At 42.1% G+C, this 17,664-nt stretch overlaps 1 protein-coding gene across 1 annotated transcript in view; it reads right to left on the reverse strand.

The window, feature by feature from the left end:
• Positions 1-802: 802 nt before the first annotated feature.
• Positions 803-17,664, reverse strand: part of LOC146435071 (uncharacterized) — a 97,032-nt gene continuing 80,170 nt past the window's right edge. Inside the window, exons 6-12 of the mRNA XM_085064508.1 lie at positions 5,251-5,289; positions 5,107-5,145; positions 4,962-5,000; positions 4,819-4,857; positions 3,048-3,961; positions 2,147-2,899; positions 803-1,603 (exon numbers count right to left, since the gene is read on the reverse strand). Coding sequence (XP_084920634.1) covers positions 803-1,603; positions 2,147-2,899; positions 3,048-3,961; positions 4,819-4,857; positions 4,962-5,000; positions 5,107-5,145; positions 5,251-5,289 — 2,624 coding nt within the window. The remainder of the gene's footprint in view (positions 1,604-2,146; positions 2,900-3,047; positions 3,962-4,818; positions 4,858-4,961; positions 5,001-5,106; positions 5,146-5,250; positions 5,290-17,664) is intronic.

The raw sequence follows: 17,664 nt of genomic DNA on the forward strand, positions 1-17,664 counted from the left end.
GACTCGATTATCAAAACAATCTATCTTTTCCCGTGAGATGACTGCTGTGGTTCTGTACAGTTCTGCAGTCAGCAAGGTATTTTTCTGTACCATGAACTGAAAATGAGTAATTTTCACTTTTTTCCCACCAAGTCATTCCAAGTAGGACAAATTATCATTAAAGTGAAGACACACTTTCTTGGCTCAAAGTGATATAAACTGAACATGCCTTGAAAGAAAAAGGATGAAGCATATGTTTATAGAAGTAAATTTAGATGGATAATATTTTAATAGCTCTAATCATCGCTAATAAAACCTGACCTGTGGGAAGATTATAATAGCTTGTATCTATTGCAGAAATTATACCTCACTATGTGTGCAATATTTTTTCCAAATATTTTTAAGTTCCTATTGAAGGTAATTGTCCAGACATTGGTTACAAGAAATATTTTCTTTTGATTTGTGTCTCTGTAAGCTGAGAAAGCAGAAGTGTGACTTGTGCACCTGTAAGGAAGCTTAATCTTCCTTAAATGCCCAATATTTGAGCTATTTGGTACAACGGGCAGAAATGGAAAAACTGTGAGAGGGAATCAAAATCTTGATGAGAAAAAGCAGGCAGTTGATCCAATTATTTTTTGTCACTGAGAGAATTTATTGAAGTTTAGGCTTTTACAGATCTGCTGTATAGATCTGAAAGATCTGAAATTAAGGAACCCAAGTACAGTTAAGATTAAATACCCTTAGATTTACACCCACTAATATATATTTAAGAAATCAGCAGCAGATCATGAAACACAATGAACAGATCTAGAGTTGATCAACATCATGCCATGGCCAGAAAAGCAGTATTACTGGGGGGCAATGACAAAAACAATGTCATCACTATTGCTTCTCTAGGCTCTTCTCCTGTAACCTGGGTATCCTCGGGAACGAGGAGATCTATTTCCTCGGAAACCTCGGGATGGACGTCTGTTTCCTCGGAAACCTCGGGATGGACGTCTGTTTCCTCGGAAACCTCGGGATGGACGTCTGTTTCCTCGGAAACCTCGGGATGGACGTCTGTTTCCTGGGAAGCCTCGGGATGGACGTCTGTTTCCTGGGAAGCCATGGGGTGGACGTCTGTTTCCTGGGAAGCCATGGGGTGGACGTCTGCGTCCTGGGGAGCCATGGGGTGGACGTCTGCGTCCTGGGGAGCCATGGGGTGGACGTCTGCGTCCTGGGGACCATGGGGTGGACGTCTGCGTCCTGGGGAGCCATGGGGTGGACGTCTGCGTCCTGGGGAGCCATGGGGTGGAGGAGGTCTGTTGTTCCCTGGTTGGGGACGAGGACGTTGAGGGGGTCTGTTTCCTGGTTGTGGACGAGGACGTTGAGGACGTTTGTTGTTCCCTGGTTGGGGGCGAGGACGTTGAGGAGGTTTGTTGTTCCCTGGCTGGGGACGAGGACGTTGAGGGGGTTTGTTGTTGCCTGGCTGGGGACGAGGACGCTGAGGGGGCTTGTTGTTCTCTGGCTGGGGACGAGGACGTTGAGTGGGTTTGTTGTTCCCTGGTTGGGGACGAGGACGTTGAGTGGGTTTCGTGTTCCCTGGTTGGGGACGAGGACGTTGAGGGGGTTTGTTGTTCCCTGGCTGGGGACGAGGACGTTGTGTGGGTTTGTTGTTCTCTGGCTGGGGACGAGGACGTTGAGTGGGTTTGTTGTTCTCTGGCTGGGGACGAGGACGTTGAGTGGGTTTGTTGTTCTCTGGCTGGGGACGAGGACGTTGAGTGGGTTTGTTGTTCTCTGGCTGGGGACGAGGACGTTGAGTGGGTTTGTTGTTCTCTGGCTGGGGACGAGGACGTTGAGGGCGTTTGTTGTTCCCTGGTTGTGGACGAGGACGTTGAGGACGTTTGTTGTTCCCTGGTTTGGGACGAGGACGTTGAGGACGTTTGTTGTTCCCTGGTTTGGGACGAGGACGTTGAGGACGTTTGTTGTTCCCTGGTTTGGGACGAGGACGTTGAGGGCGTCTGTTGTTCCCTGGGCCTGTCAAAGAGAAATGAAAAGCCACACGTCAGTATCTGTTCCGTTATTGTGTGGGCAAAGCAAGAGCTGCCAAAGGGGTGGGTAGTAATAGCTTGCATAAGGTGATTATTGAGTAAATATATTTATTGACCAGTATACAAAAATCATACACACCTCCTGCTTCAGGTTTTGTGTCTTCCGCTGCTTCAGGTTTTGTGTCTTCCGCTGCTTCAGGTTTTGTGTCTTCCGCTGCTTCAGGTTTCGTTTCTTCCGCTGCTTGAGGTTTTGTGTCTTCTGCTGCTTCAGGTTTTGTGTCCTCCGCTGCTTCAGGTTTTGTTTCTTCCTCTGCTTCAGGTTTTTTGTCTTCCGCTGCTTCAGATTTTTTGTCTTCCTCTGCTTCAGGTGTAGTTTCTTCCGCTGCTTCAGGTTTTGTGTCTTCTGCTGCTTCAGGTTTTGTTGTTTCTGCCTCTGCTTCAGGTTTTGTTTCTTCCTCTGCTTCAGGTGTTGTTTCTTCCTCTGCTTCAGGTTTTGTTACTTCCTCTGCTTCAGGTTTTGTTTCTTCCTCTGCTTCAGGTTTTGTGTCTTCTGCTGCTTCAGGTTTTGTTGTTTCTGCCTCTGCTTCAGGTTTTGTTTCTTCCTCTGCTTCAGGTGTTGTGTCTTCCTCTGCTTCAGGTTTTGTTTCTTCCTCTGCTTCAGGTTTTGTGTCTTCCGCTGCTTCAGGTTTTGTTTCTTCCTCTGCTTCAGGTTTTGTTTCTTCCTCTGCTTCAGGTTTTGTTTCTTCCTCTGCTTCAGGTTTTGTTTCTTCCTCTGCTTCAGGTTTTGTTTCTTCCTCTGCTTCAGGTTTTGTTTCTTCCTCTGCTTCAGGTTTTGTTTCTTCCTGCTTCAGGTGTTGTTTCTTCCTCTGCTTCAGGTTTTGTTTCTTCCTCTGCTTCAGGTTTTGTGTCTTCCTCTGCTTCAGGTTTTGTTTCTTCCTCTGCTTCAGGTTTTGTGTCTTCCGCTGCTTCAGGTTTTGTTTCTTCCTCTGCTTCAGGTTTTGTTTCTTCCTCTGCTTCAGGTTTTGTTTCTTCCTCGGCTTCAGGTTTTGTTTCTTCCTCTGCGTCAGGTTTTGTTTCGTCCTCTGCTTCAGGTTTTGTTTCGTCCTCTGCTTCAGGTTTTGTTTCTTCCTCTGTTTCAGGTTTTGTTTCTTCCTCTGCTTCAGGTTTTGTTTCTTCCGCTGCTTCAGGTTTTGTTTCTTCCTCTGCTTCAGGTTTTGTTTCTTCCGCTGCTTCAGGTTTTGTTTCTTCCTCTGCTTCAGGTTTTGTGTCTTCCTCTGCTTCAGGTTTTGTTTCTTCCTCTGCTTCAGGTTTTGTTTCTTCCTCTGCTTCAGGTTTTGTTTCTTCCGCTGCTTCAGGTTTTGTTTCCTCCTCTGCTTCAGGTTTTGTTTCCTCCTCTGCTTCAGGTTTTGTTTCTTCCTCTTCCTCAGGTTTTGTGTCTTCCTCTGCTTCAGGTTTTGTGTCTTCCTCGGCTTCAGGTTTTGTGTCTTCCGCTGCTTCAGGTTTTATTTCTTCCTCTTCTTCAGGTTTTGTTTCTTCCTCTGCTTCAGGTTTTGTTTCTTCCTCTGCTTCAGGTTTTGTTTCTTCCTCTGCTTCAGGTTTTGTTTCTTCCTCGGCTTCAGGTTTTGTTTCTTCCTCCGCTTCAGGTTTTGTTTCTTCCTCCGCTTCAGGTTTTGTTTCTTCCTCCGCTTCAGGTTTTGTTTCTTCCGCTGCTTCAGGTTTTGTTTCTTCCTCCGCTTCAGGTTTTGTTTCTTCCTCCGCTTCAGGTTTTGTTTCTTCCTCCGCTTCAGGTTTTGTTTCTTCCTCTGCTTCAGGTTTTGTTTCTTCCTCTGCTTCAGGTTTTGTGTCTTCCGCTGCTTCAGGTTTTGTTTCTTCCTCTGCTTCAGGTTTTGTGTCTTCCTCTGCTTCAGGTTTTGTTTCTTCTGCTGCTTTAGGTGTTGTGTCTTCTGCAGGGGCTGCTCAGGGAAATGAGAGAAAACAAAACTGTCGGTTAAAAACTATTTTAACAGCACTGGAAAGGTGAGAAATACCCAAACTCCAGGAGATCTGCAGGTCCCACTCTAGGGCTGGACTATGGTGCTGCTGTCCAGGGCAAAGTGCCTGCAGTGGGAGCAGCCTCAGTGGGAGGAAAACACGTCCCTGTGCTGCTCTGCCAGGTTCTGAGCTGCTGTGGGAAAGGCCCTGGAAACCTGGGGCTGTTTGTTAAACACCACTTTGGCTGCTGGGGTTAATGGGTAAAGTTTCTAACAGGCAGTGCCTGCACAGTGCTGTGTGCTGGTGAGGGCTGTGCCAGCACCTCAGCGGGCACTGAACCTGTCCATTCCCAGGGGAAACACTTCCCAGTTTGTGCAGTGATTGGGATGCAGCTCTGGGAAGCAGAGAAAAGATGTGCTTTTTTCTGGGAATGGGATGATCAAGTGCAAATCTGAGTTTATATTGACATAGTTTGCCCTTTCCCAAGTACTTTCATCAGGGCCAGTATTTCTCCTTTCCCTTTTGCTCCTTTATTGTGTCTGGAAGCAAAAGGAAAGGCAATGGGGATTATCTCCAATTCTAACAGTTAAAGCCTTGAGATTATATTATGATGGAGACAGGGAGCCAGTCAATACGTAATCAGAGCATGGCAGACAAATCAACATGCAAGCCAGAGCAACACTGTATTACTCACAGGTGGTAGTGTCTGCTGCTGCAGCAGTCGATGCTTCCACTGTGAGAAAGAAAAGATGAAATTAAATATTTTCTGCATCTTAAATGTGTATTTTTTCCCCTGACACCCATAGCATGTAAGCCAGAGTAACACTGTATTACTCACAGCTGGTAGTGTCTTCTGCTGCAGTAGTCGATGCTTTCACTGTGAGAAAGAAAAGATGAAATTAAATATTGTCTGCATGTTAAATGTGTATTTTTTCCCCAACACACATAGCATGTAAAACAGAGTAACACTGTATTACTTACCGGTGGTAGTGTCTGCAGGTGGAGCAGTCGATGCTTTCACTGTGAGAAAGAAAAGATGAAATTAAATATTTTCTGCATGTTAAATGTATATTTTTTTCCCCTGACACCCAGATTATGTAAGCCAGAGTAACACTGTATTACTCACAGGTGGTAGTGTCTTCTGCTGCAGCAGTCGATGCTTTCACTGTGAGAAAGAAAAGATGAAATTAAATATTGTCTGCATGTTAAATGTGTATTTTTTCCCCCTACACACATAGCATGTAAAACAGAGTAACACTTTATTACTTACAGGTGGTAGTGTCTGCAGGTGGAGCAGTCGATGCTTTCACTGTGAGAAAGAAAAGATGAATTTAAATAATATTTGTATTTTAAGCATACATTTTTGCTCTGAGACCTGTAGCATGTCAGCCAGAGTAACACTGTATTCCTTACTAGTAGTAGTGTCTGCTGGTGCAGTACTAGGAGACAGTGTTGCTTTGAGAAAAAAAAAAGGTGAAATTCAATTTTATGTACATGTTAAATGTATATTTCTTCCCCAAGACTAATAGCATATATGCCAGAGTAATGCTATTTCACTTAGAAGCTGTAACTGCTGCAGGTTCAACACTAGGAGAAGGTGTTTCTGTGAAAGAGATGAAATTAAATACTATGTGCATTTAAAAATGTATATTTTTTTCACCGAGACCCATAGCATATAAACCAGAGAAATGCTGTATTAACTAATACAGAGAGAAAAGGTGAAATTAAATATAGTCTGCATTTTAAGTATATGCTTTTCCTCTGAGACCTACAGCATTTTCTATTTATGGGAAATCAGGGTTAGGAACGCTGATATATAATAGTGATAAAATAGTGACAGAACCAAATTTTTCTGGGATACCCTGCAATCTAAAGGAATTTGGTTTGGGTTTGTTTTTTCTTTCCCATCCCTAAATTCTGCCTGGTCAGCCTCTTTCCTCATCCTTGCTGACCCTCTGGCACCACAGATGGTTGGCACAACACTGTTTCCCCAGAACAGTGGCAGAGCTATTTCCTCAGCCCAGGCTCATTCCTGAGAGCTGGGAACTCACACAACATTTCTCTGCCTTTCAGGGGAAAAGCCTTTCAGACACCTGAAGTTCCAAATTAGTTTTATGGGCCTGGAGTGTATTTTTCTTTCAGAGAGACAAATCAGAGGCAGCTCTAACAACATAATTTGAGTTCCTCCTCGTTTGTGGCCGTCATAAACTGCACCAAGTGACACAACTGTCTCACCCCTTGGTGGGGCAGGAATTATGAGGTTTTCATTTTGGGACCTCTGCTGTCACCTGCAGCCATTTGTAACCAACTAATGCACATCTATCCTGTTGAGTTTCCTAGGACTCTTTGTCCTTAATTTCTTTTTGCTGATCATGATCAAAGCTCCTGCCATCCCAGCACTGTGACAAGCATTTATTTCTGCAGAACTGGATGTAAAGAGCTGCCAGCAGCAATGTGCTTAGTCAGTCCCCAAGATATAGACAGGACTACCAAATATGAGATAATTGAGAAAAAATGCTAATTAACCTGTTGATCCAGGTGCTGAATATTCATCAAAGATGGTGAAAGGTGTTAAATAGGAAGTTTAAGACTATTTTAAGACTGCATTAGCTGTCTAAATCCCGGTGAGAATAGTGAGAAAGAGGCAGAGTAAAAATTCTCTATTCAGATCCAGGTCCTGAATTGCAGGCAGAACTGAATTTGTTGTTATTCAGCTGATATTAAAATTGGCTTTATGGGCATAGGCACTTTCCCATTAAAGTTTCTAAGTGAATTAAGTATTTCAATCATCTGAAATATGATCAGCAATCAGAGATCTTCAGGGGCACTTTTTCAGAAAATAATGGGCTAATTAAGTAACAGTCTCAAGAATCTTTAATGTATTCATGTGGGGTTCCTACAGACAGCTGAACAGCCACTTTGCACTTTCAGCAAATAAATAAAAGAAAATTATCAATGTCTGTATCTCTTCAAAGAAACTTCTTTGTTAAGTGTAGAATATAATCAAGGCAATCAGTGAGCACTTAATTTTCCTGAGACTTCAACACAGTTTACCTGCAATACGTACAAGTTAATGAAGTATTAGAGCTATGAGGAGCCATTTTTTTCCCTTTAACCACTGAATAGCAACCCTATCCCAGTGACTATACGTAAAACAAAATTGTCTGAATAAGCAAGGCAAGTAGCAAAATCTGATCAAAGCTCTGTGATATAGTCTTCTAAGAAGGATATTTTTTGTTTCTATTCTTTTGGAAGTGAAATGACTGGCAGGAAAAAAATCAGAAAAAAGATTTTTGAATAGCATGTCCAGAGCTTTTTTTGTGATCTATTACATGTCAATTCAGAGGCAAAGTACATAAACATCTCCCTAAGGGGAGGTTTTCATAGAGGTTTAAAGGTACTAATGGTATAAATTCCTGCTTTATTAGAACAGGAGGTAGGACAGCACGTGGTGGAGAGAAAAGTCCCAGCTCAGCTGATGTCTGACACAAAATGGTCTTGTTTGGTGAAATTCTGGCTTGAAGATTTTTTAATATCTGAGAAATTATTTCATAGACCCATTAAAGCAGTTCATTCATTAAAAATTTGCAAAGTGTACAACAAAATCCTTACCTTCTGCCTCTGTAGACTGTGGTGCTGCAGTTGTTGATGGTTCATCACAGCCATCAGTGGCTGAGGCAGTTGTGGTCCAATAATAGTCGTCTTCTGTGTCGCAATCTGTGGATGTTTGGAGGAAAACACAGTAAGAATGATATTGCCCAACATGAATAGGAACCAGAATTAAATTTTGATTAAACTGTCTGCCTTTGTCATTTTGCAAGAGAAGTGTGAAGTCTCTCTCACCACAATAAATAAATATTTATTAGTTGGATTTTTATCTTCTTAGCTACAGGAAAATGAAGCAATGTGTTCATAGCCCTCCTTATTAAACTTCTTTGCGTATTTTTTCCATACAGTCTGGCTGTTCCTGAACTCACCTAGGCTCCAAATCAATTTAGCAATTCTAACTTTGCCTATGTAAGCTGTGCTTGGGATTCCTGGTGTAGTTACTGTCTTAGGTTTTTCCTTCACTGAAGTGAATGCAAAGGAGGAATTACAGGGGTTTTGAAGGGACTGTGAAAATGTTGCAGAAATACATTATTGGAGAAAAGCATCAATCAGGGACAGAAAATGGAGCTGATGATTGCTGATATGATTTTGATTATATCCTTGAAGGAAAAGAGACTTGGATTGTAGCCTCTGAAATGTGGTAATTTGGGTCAAAACCAGGTGAGCTCATACTTTGTCAAGATTGACTATAAGCATGTTGTGCAAATGCCCTTTACCTGTGTGAGGTGTGGTTGGGGTTTCTGATGTTCTGCTTTGCTCTGTGGGGGAAGGGAGGGAGGCAGTTGTGCTAGGGGAGGCTGAAAGGGTGGGAAATTAAATGCCTTAATGTTTCCAGAGCTTTTATGAATCTTGAACACCCCAAATTACAATGATCTGGACAGTTTGGCTTTGTAAATTTATGAGTGTATTCTTTATAGCTGCAAGCTATAAAGGTATTAATCAATAAGTACAGTAATCCTGCTATGTCCTGACAGGATGATATTCTTCAAGTGAAGATACTGTGAAGGGCTTTTTCCTTCACAAAGATGTTTTATTTGGAGTTGTCTGCTACGAATATTTACAGATTTACATGGTCCCATCTTAATTTAGCTGAAAACCCAAATTAAGAGTGTTTTAAAAAGCACATGTAAAATGGCTGTTCTTACCTTCATCATAGATGGTTAAGATTTCGGCATCTGATGTGGTAGTTTCATCTGTGACAGTAGTGGCAGCAGATGATGCAACTGGAACCATGGAGGAAATAGAAAGCAGAGAGAGATTGACAGCAATTAGGAGTGAACACATAAATGGATGTCTCGATGATAGATTTGGGCTTTGTGGGACAGAGAGTCATTGCACAGCCTTTTATTTTTGCTTACAAAAATTACCTTCCTCATTTATTAAATTACCTAATTTAATATTTATTAATAAAGGCAGTCAATCCCTGTGTTGTTTCTAACTGCATTGTTTCACTACTAGAGGTGCAACAGTTCTTTGGAAAATTTCCACATATGACATTTGCAGCTTGTTTTTTGTTCTTGCCTTTGCCAGCAGAAATCAGGGGTTCTGTGGTAGTTGTCACAGTTGCTGCTTTGTTAAAACCTTAAGAATAAATGATTTTGGGAACCAGTTTTTAATTTCTCTGTTTCATGTAACACAATAAAATATATAATCACAATTCTATGATTCTATAAAATAGAAAAATGCATTTTAGCACCTGCTCCTCTGTGGCTCTGTATTATGAAGAGCTTATTTAACTCAACACTTAGAAACCCCAGGGAATATGATTAGAGTCTATACTTTAAGGTTTCCAGGGTGTTGTGATTATTTCAGAACAGTAAAAAAATACAATCAGAAACTTAGACCTGGAGTGCAAAGACTTGCCTCGTGTTTTCACTAATTATTAGTAGATAAGTGGCAAATACAGTTTGTATTAACAATGCAAAGAACAGAAATAATGTTGCAGAGGATGAATAAATAATAATTTGGAGCAGTAACTTGTAATTCAGGGCATGTGCATTTCTAGAAAACTGTCTGCCAAGGAGCTGCAATCACATGATTTTGAGTTAAAAATTAGTCTCTGACCATTTGGGGAGACTGGAGAGCTAATTGACTCCTGTCTGAAAAATTCTGCCTTACCTGTTGTTGGTGCAACTGTGGAGTGCACTGCATCTGTGAACAGCAAAAGAAATAAAACATTTACTTTATTGGGCAGTTATTTCTATTATATATTTATGACAGGAATTAATTTTGTTTCCACACAGATGTGCCTGGTTCACAGCTGGATGGGTCTCTATCTTCTCTTAACTCTTTGCTTTTCTTATCCTGGAGGTTGCCTGTAACCAGATGTTGACAAAGTAGTCCTGAACTACCTGCTTCCCACTATTTTCATACTCAGGGCTTGCTGTCCAATCTCATTATTTTGTCCAAGACACCTTTTTGCTCCTCAGTCACTCAGACCTAAACACAAGAAGCATCCCAGACACACACATTTCAGCCCTGGCCTGATCTCCAAGCTCTACTCTGATGTTTCTTGCATTTATGGTGAACAGGATAGTCCAAAGAGATTTTGACTGATTATTTTGAATTTAAATTTTTGTTATTGTTTTTATTTTTACCTGAGCAGATGACACCAACATCCTCATTGGATCCACAGTTGTGCCTGTCCCAGCCGGAATGCCAGCAGTCCCAAAGGTGGGATTCAGTTCCTCTACACTGCACACCATCCAACCGGATTTTTTTTCCACTGGGGCCAAAGTAAGACTGTCCCAGGACAGAGACAGCTTGGCCACAGTTAAGTTCTCTGCACACAACTTTGGCACTGTTCATACTGAAATTATCATCACAGACTGTGCCCCATTTTGCAGCATGTAAACTTCAACCCTGCCGGCGCATCGGTGCCCTCCAGACTGCAGTCTCACTTGGGGCTTTGATGAAACTAAAGCAAAAGTTGACAGTGAAATCTCAATTTGTTTATGTGTAGCTGAATCTCTAATGTCTAGACTCACATCCCCGTGGCTCTGCTGTGTGCAGGGTCTGATCTACCAGGGTAGGAAATCCCTGGCTGTGCTGCTGCGGTGCAGCTCACCCAGAGCTGGCTCAGGGAACTCCACACATCTGCCAGGTGTGGTCACACTCAGGGAGCACATCTCTTACCTTTGGGCTGAAATTTGTCTTTAAATCATTCTGCCAATTTGTTCCATATTAAGTTTGGGTCCCTATCTGGCTGGTTCCACCAGGTTCCACTTGCTGTGGCAGAGAAGGGAACCTGTTAGCCCTGAAGTAATGCGTCATACTCTTGTTTTGTAAGTCAGCACAGCCAGTCCTTAATCTACGCTCTGTGAAATCATCTCTTTTTTGGAGGATTAGAGAGACATTTTTTATTGTGCCTATGCTAATAACCAAATTTCAAAGTATCTCGTTCAAACTGGTGAGAGCATAAGGGAGGTTTGAGGTTTTTGTTTGAAGTTGGAAGGAACAGGTCACTGCAGTAGAGTACATTTCCAGCTGGGTCTGGCAAACTGTTCTGTATTTCTTTTCCTTTCTTTCTCTACATTTTAAAATGCATAAAATAGAATGATTTTAATTAAAACCAGAATATTAGAAAAAGAACATTTAGAGAGCATTTTCCACAAACTATTCCTCTCACGGAAGAGAAACAAAGCAATATTCTTCAGCCTTCTGAAATCCATAAACTTCATTGGTTATATTTTGAAATATAACATCTTAATATTATATTACATATATTACATGTATTGTATTATGTATTTTGAAATATATTTTGAAATACATGTACTTTAAGATATAACCTATGGATTTGGACTGAATCTTTGAAGTTGAAGACAAATCAAACCATCAATTCTATGGCACAAAACTCATCAGCAACATTTGAGGAGAATCTTTGCCACCACTTCCCAGCAAGACAGCCCGCTTTAGTAAGTAATTCTGTCTGTAAGCTTTTCCTGCAAGCATGAAAATATTTCAGAGGCAGTACCTGGCTTACACAGGAGAGCGGTGCTCAGCAGGAGCAGCCAGGTGAGACGCATGTGCAGCTCCATGGTCCTCGGGGGGTGGTCTGTCCTAACCCAGCACTGCTGCAGGATTTATACCAAATGGGCTCTGCTCTGCATCAAAGGTGCATTCTGTGCAACCTGATCCCTCTCCTGAAGCTCCAGACCGATGCCAAGGAAGTGATTTAGGGAGGATTTTCCTTTCACAGGGTAGATCCAGACATCCGGATGAGGAGATCCAGCTCACAGAGCTCTTCTGGACTGACCACTGAGATCTTCCCAAACACCTCTGTGGACATGTGCTCATGGTGTGGCTGTTCCAGGATGCAGGGATTGACTTCTGGGGATCAGGCTATTTGGTAAGGATTCTCCTGCCACCCATCAAGAGAGTTTCCAATTTGCACCCATACTAAACCAGATTAAATTGGTGTGACAGTTGTGCCAAAAGATTAGTATCCTAGAAATGTCAGGTGAGCCTCAAACGAATTCTCTTTGTCTGCCAAAATTACTCTTGTAAGAAGAAGTTTTTATGGCTTTTTCTTATTTTCCTGACTCCTCTCCAACCTGGGAGAAGATCTCTCCAGCATGTTTCAGATCTGCAGTTCTCTCTGTCTCACCTGCAGCCCCCAGAGCATTGAAAGATCTGTAAGAGATACTGATGTCCAAGGCATGGTTGGACAATAGCTGAACCAGAATAATCATGGAAATAGAGAAAGAGAGGGCCACAAGGTGCTATCAACATATTTTTAGATGAAGGTAGGAATTGCTAACAGGTTTTTATTCTATTGTTGGTTATGTGATGAAAAGATGAGAGGCAAAAGGCATTGCAGTACCAGTGTAAATACAAATTATTAAAGGCCTGGTGGAAATAAAGTCATCACGGAGAGAAAATATACCACAGGTCATGCTGGATACACTTTGCCACCTGTTTTTAGGGTATTCTTTTAAGATTAAGTGATTTGCGTGATAAAAAGGAACTGCACCTAGAAAAGGCCATCCTTAACTGGATAAGATTGGCTTCTATCAAAGCCATGGATCCAGCAGGACCCCTCCTGTCTTCTCCCAGGCATGAAGGGATGGTGGCAACACCACCATGGTCCCTGATATCCTAAAGGATGCCTCCAGCTCTTCCCCACTCTGTACTGCCAGGGGGTAGATGGGACTCAGCTACAGAGAGTAAAAAAGCAAAGCTAAGTTTCTTAGCTAAATTAAAAAGGAACATAGATTCTTTCTTTCCAGAAGTACTTTTCGTTATTTCAGAGCACAGTACAGCTTCATTTGAAGTCCTGTTATAGGGATAGAAGGTGACATGGAAAGAACAGAGCTGAATGCAAAAATCTTTAGTATTAAAAAGCATCAAATTTTCTTTTTCAGCATTCCTCAGTCTCCTTTACAAAACAGATCCCAAGGAAGTCATACAGAGGGCTAATCCTGTCAGGATTCAGCAGGATTCCTGCTAGGAACCAGCAGTGGTGACAGTAAGGATGACCTTTGTGGTCTTGGAAGAGCAAAGTTGTTTCATAGAACATCTTAAAAGAAATCTATGAAAATATGATCATAGAAAACAAACAGGGTTTGCAGTGATATAACTTTGTGCTGAAGTTTGGGTGCAAATCTTCTTCGCAGAGTGAAGTCTTGCTGCACTGGCAGATCTACCCCTCCCTGGAAATAGCTTTATTTAGTATAATTTCTGTAAGTATCTGAGCTAAAGGGGCTAAAAGCAGAAGGAAAATGTGGAGCTGTTCCAGAGGCTGCTGCCACTGGAGGGCAGCGAGATCCCATCCTTGGGGAGTGACCAGGGCAAGATGCTCCAACCCCACACAGCTGCTGTGGTGTCCATAAAGACCTGAGAATACTTTTAAAAGTAGACAGAGGTGAAAATAATCATGCATATTTGTAAAGAATTTCACTGAAGTACTTTTGAAGGAATGAGCTAGGGCTGACTGCCTTTCTCCTGTGTGTGTATTTCTCACATAATTTCACAAAGTGTTTCTTTGTATTTCTCATTCCCTCAAAAAACATTAAAATCACTGATGTGTGTGACCTCACAACATCCTGCTTTATTTCCATGCTGTAGTAATATATTCTTTATTTCTTTAAACATCATACTGCACTTCTGAGAAGCTTCCTTATGCAGCAAATCCTGGTTTTTGCTGAACCCATTGCATTCCCAACAATGTGGTGCAGGCTGTGTCCAGTGTCCTGTGTCCATGGAGGTGTTTGTTCCCAGTGCCAAACACACTGGTGCTCCAGTGAAAGGATTTTTGCACGCTGAGGAATGATTAGAGAAAAGGCAAATCCCAGGTGAAGCAAATCACATCCTCAATAACATAACCTGCAAACAGATTCCGTGTATTTATGGTGAATTTATCGCAAAGTGAAAGCTTTTCAGCTGAATTCACCTTCTTTGGACAAAACTCAGTATTGAGTGGTGGGTCCAGAGCAGAATTCCCTTGGGATAAGGATGGCACCATCCAGCCTCTGGAAGCCCCAGCAAGGGAAAATCTCTGTCAGAGGTGAAAGCCATGCTGAGATCAAGGGGTGTCAGTGACCTTGGCCTCACACATGGCAGGAGAGGTCACTTCACCCTGTCACCAAGGCTTTGTGTCAACACACCCTGCTTGTCTTGGCATGTGCTGCATTCCTGCAGCTTTTGCTGCTCTTCACTTCCCTGTGGACAATGGTTTTAATGGAGAGCTTTTCCCAGCTTCCAACAAATCCCTTTGAGCTCAGCAGTGCCGTGGGCACACTGAGTGCCACCAGCACTGGGGACATTCTCCAGCACCCTTTAAACATTTGTCATCACCAACACAGGGGTGACCTTGGGGTGCCAGGGACTGAGAAATCACCAAACTGCCTTTAAATTTAGGAAAATTTTAGTAATAAAATCAGTGCAGTAGGACACATGGACTGAAGTGTGCAGTCTGACTCACTCCCAGTGCAGAGAAGATAAGACTCTATAGGTTGCCAAAATTAAAATTATTTATTCCCAGCTGAATATTGCTTATGAAATTAGTGATAATGGAATAAATTACCTGTGTTAGACAAATGTTAGTGGGTATTTATTGACATATTTGCAATGAAGCATTTGAATTAGTAGAGGAAAATTAAGGTTGAACTCATTGAGACAAGGGAAACCAAGACACGAGATTAATCAAGCCGAAGCAACACAATGTCACCATGACTTTCTTATAACTAAATTTTCTTCTCTCCTTGCATTTTCACTTAAGCTTTTGAGTTTCATTAGGAAGTGAAGAAAATTTCCTAGGGGATTTTTGTGTGTGAGGTAAATCTAGCCAACAGATAAAATTAAAAATGCTGGTTTATGCAACAATTTTTCTACTTTAAGACTTGAAACTTTTAGCAACCTAATCCAGTGAAGAAGTTTTTCATACACAAAAAGCCCCATTCTTTCAGTATTATGGCAATTGATATTTATATTTAAGTTTCATATATTAAATCTCCTCAAATATTAAAAATCTAAAGGCAGCCTCATGACAACTCATGTAAATGAGAATTGCTGCTTTCATTATGGTCCAAATACACTGTATTTTATGTTCTTCCTCATGCATAAGCTACTGAAGAAACTAAATAAGGTGCAAATCAGTAATAATTTAAAGAGTAAGTTTTTATGGTAGGGAAATTTTTTTCAAGATAGAAATGGTTGAATAAATATGAAATTGAAAATGTCATGTATTTTAGTTCCCACAGAAGCTGTCAGAGGAAGAAATAGATCAAATATACATTTCAGCTATTACAGTTTCTGTAAATTAATTTTATTTTTAAAATGTCATGGATTATTTCCAAATCAAGACATTCTGCAATTCTATGATAACATTTCACCTTTCCTGTAAAACCTGTTTTGTTTCATAAAGTGTCCAACAACTGGATAATTGATTATGAGCTGGCTTTCCCTGCTAACAACTTGAAAAATTAATCAGTGGAGAACAAGATAAAATTTTGAAACTTTTTTACCATCTGATAGACATCAAAAAAAGTTGTCAAGGTTAATTTTGGGTAAGGATTTAGAAGGGCCAGAAGATCATGGCATAACCTTCAGAGGGATCTGACACACCTCTGGGTCCTTTTTCTTCCTTTCAGCCCCTAGGCTGCAGAAGAGTCATGACTCTAAACCTTTGCATTTGGTTTATCCTGATTATCTCACTCAAATAAATGATCTTCAGGCATTCAATAGGAGCTTTGTCAAGGTGAGATGTGTGGGATTAGGGCACTAAGATCAGGAAAAAATTCTCCTGTGTGAAGGTTTGTTGGTTCTGTAAGGGCAGAATGTGCCTCGGGATTGATTTTGTTGCTCCTCCCAAGTCTTGGTAGTTAGCAAATGGAATTGATTAACAGAGGTTAGAGGTGGTGAAAAAAGTGTGATAGGACTGTAACAGGATTGGGTGGACTCTGAGTGACACTCCTTAAAATGCTCTAAAAGATTTTGAATCTTATTTGGACGGGAGTTTGCCATATGAAATATGGACTAAAAATTTAAAAAAGGGAAACACTGCATGGGACAGAGATTTGGTGCCTATATAGATATTAAGAGCACATTACATAGGGCCAATAGCTTCACTCCAAGGCTCTCTGGGAGCACCCCCTTTAGTTACTCTGACTGTAGGGCTGCTTTACTCCCATGACTCGTCCTGGGGGCACTGCCACTGTGCAATGGGCTAGGGACGCTCAGCTGAGCCAGGGCCACAGCAACATCTCCCCCTTTCTTGTTTGAGAGAAGAGAAAGGAGGTATTTAATAAATAAAGCTTTAAAAAGGGCTAAGCTGATAATAATCTGGAAAATGCTTAAAAGAACCCATGTGATTGATTTGGCAACCGAGGCTGCCCAGCTCGAGAATCCCCAGCCTTGGAAGAGGCTGCCCCACCAAGTCTCTGTCTCTGTTTTCAGTCCACCTACCTGGGACTCGATTACTCGGATCCTCAAGGAAATGCTTTGGCCATGGGTGGTAAAATTGAAGCAACACATTCCCTCGAAGTCCTCACAACCGTGCCCATGGGCAAGCAAGAGAAAATCAATAGAAGCTCTATTCTGCAAAGTTGCGTGTTTTATGGCCTCCTCATCCTCCAAGAGCTGGCTTAGGGCAGTTGAGGTGAGCCTTGCGTGTTTTCCGAGCCAGCATTCCAGTTTGTTAATGTCACCCAACGCTTTAATGATTGCAACCCACGGGACCAGGATCGACGCAGCAATTCACTTTGACTTGGGCCAGGTCACAATTGTATCATTACATCCGTCGTCTAATTCGATTACATTTCTTTTTGGGCGTGCTGATTTGACCGAATTCTTCCAATTTAGGAGCAGTGCCTTGTCTGGCGTGAAAGTCACGAGCTTCCCTAGGGTGCACGGCCCTCCTTGGAGGTGAGCTGGGATTCCTGCCCAGGCTCTATTGCTGCAAATGAAAAAGATTCCAGCTGGTAGCGTCTTGGAGTGAGCGGTGGGTTGTGACACTTTGGGTGCGGTAAAATTTCACCAGGAGGGTGCTTTATATTTTTTATCAGCCTGAATGTGAAAGAAGGGTAGTGGTTGCAAATCTATGCCTTCTTCATCCTCCTCAGCCTCTTCCACAGGTTCAGGGCTGTAGTGTCACCAGCTGGAAAAATTGACACAAAATCGTGCCTGAGTGGACCCCAATAGATTTAATTCTTGGGGCTCCACGTCACTAGATGGAAGTTGACACACCCATTCATCCCAAGAGGACACTGGGTCTGGATAATTGTGGTATGTTCCTGCAAATGGGAACATACCCTTTTGCAGGGGAATCCCAATGAGGCAAGTTGCCATTGGGTTCTCTGCTTGGTCCATTGCTGGGCAAAGTCCATCCTGCTTTAGGGTTTTCGCCAGGGTGGCCCAAACGTTCATCCTTGGCTGTGGGACAATGAAGCTGCAGGACAGCGTGAGGACGACAGTGAGACAGGTGAGGCGAAGGATGTCACTGTGGGGATTCATCCTTGCTGGGGCACTCGACTCTATCGCAAACCTTTAAGGTAAAACACAAAGATCAGCAAACTACAGAACATAAGGTTTTGGATGGCAAGGGAGCTTTGGGATTCTTTTGCCAGTCTCTAGGCTT

This window comes from Lichenostomus cassidix, chromosome 6, assembly GCF_008360975.1.
Source record: "Lichenostomus cassidix isolate B80296 chromosome 6, HeHo_3.0, whole genome shotgun sequence".
NCBI lineage: Eukaryota > Metazoa > Chordata > Aves > Passeriformes > Meliphagidae > Lichenostomus > Lichenostomus cassidix.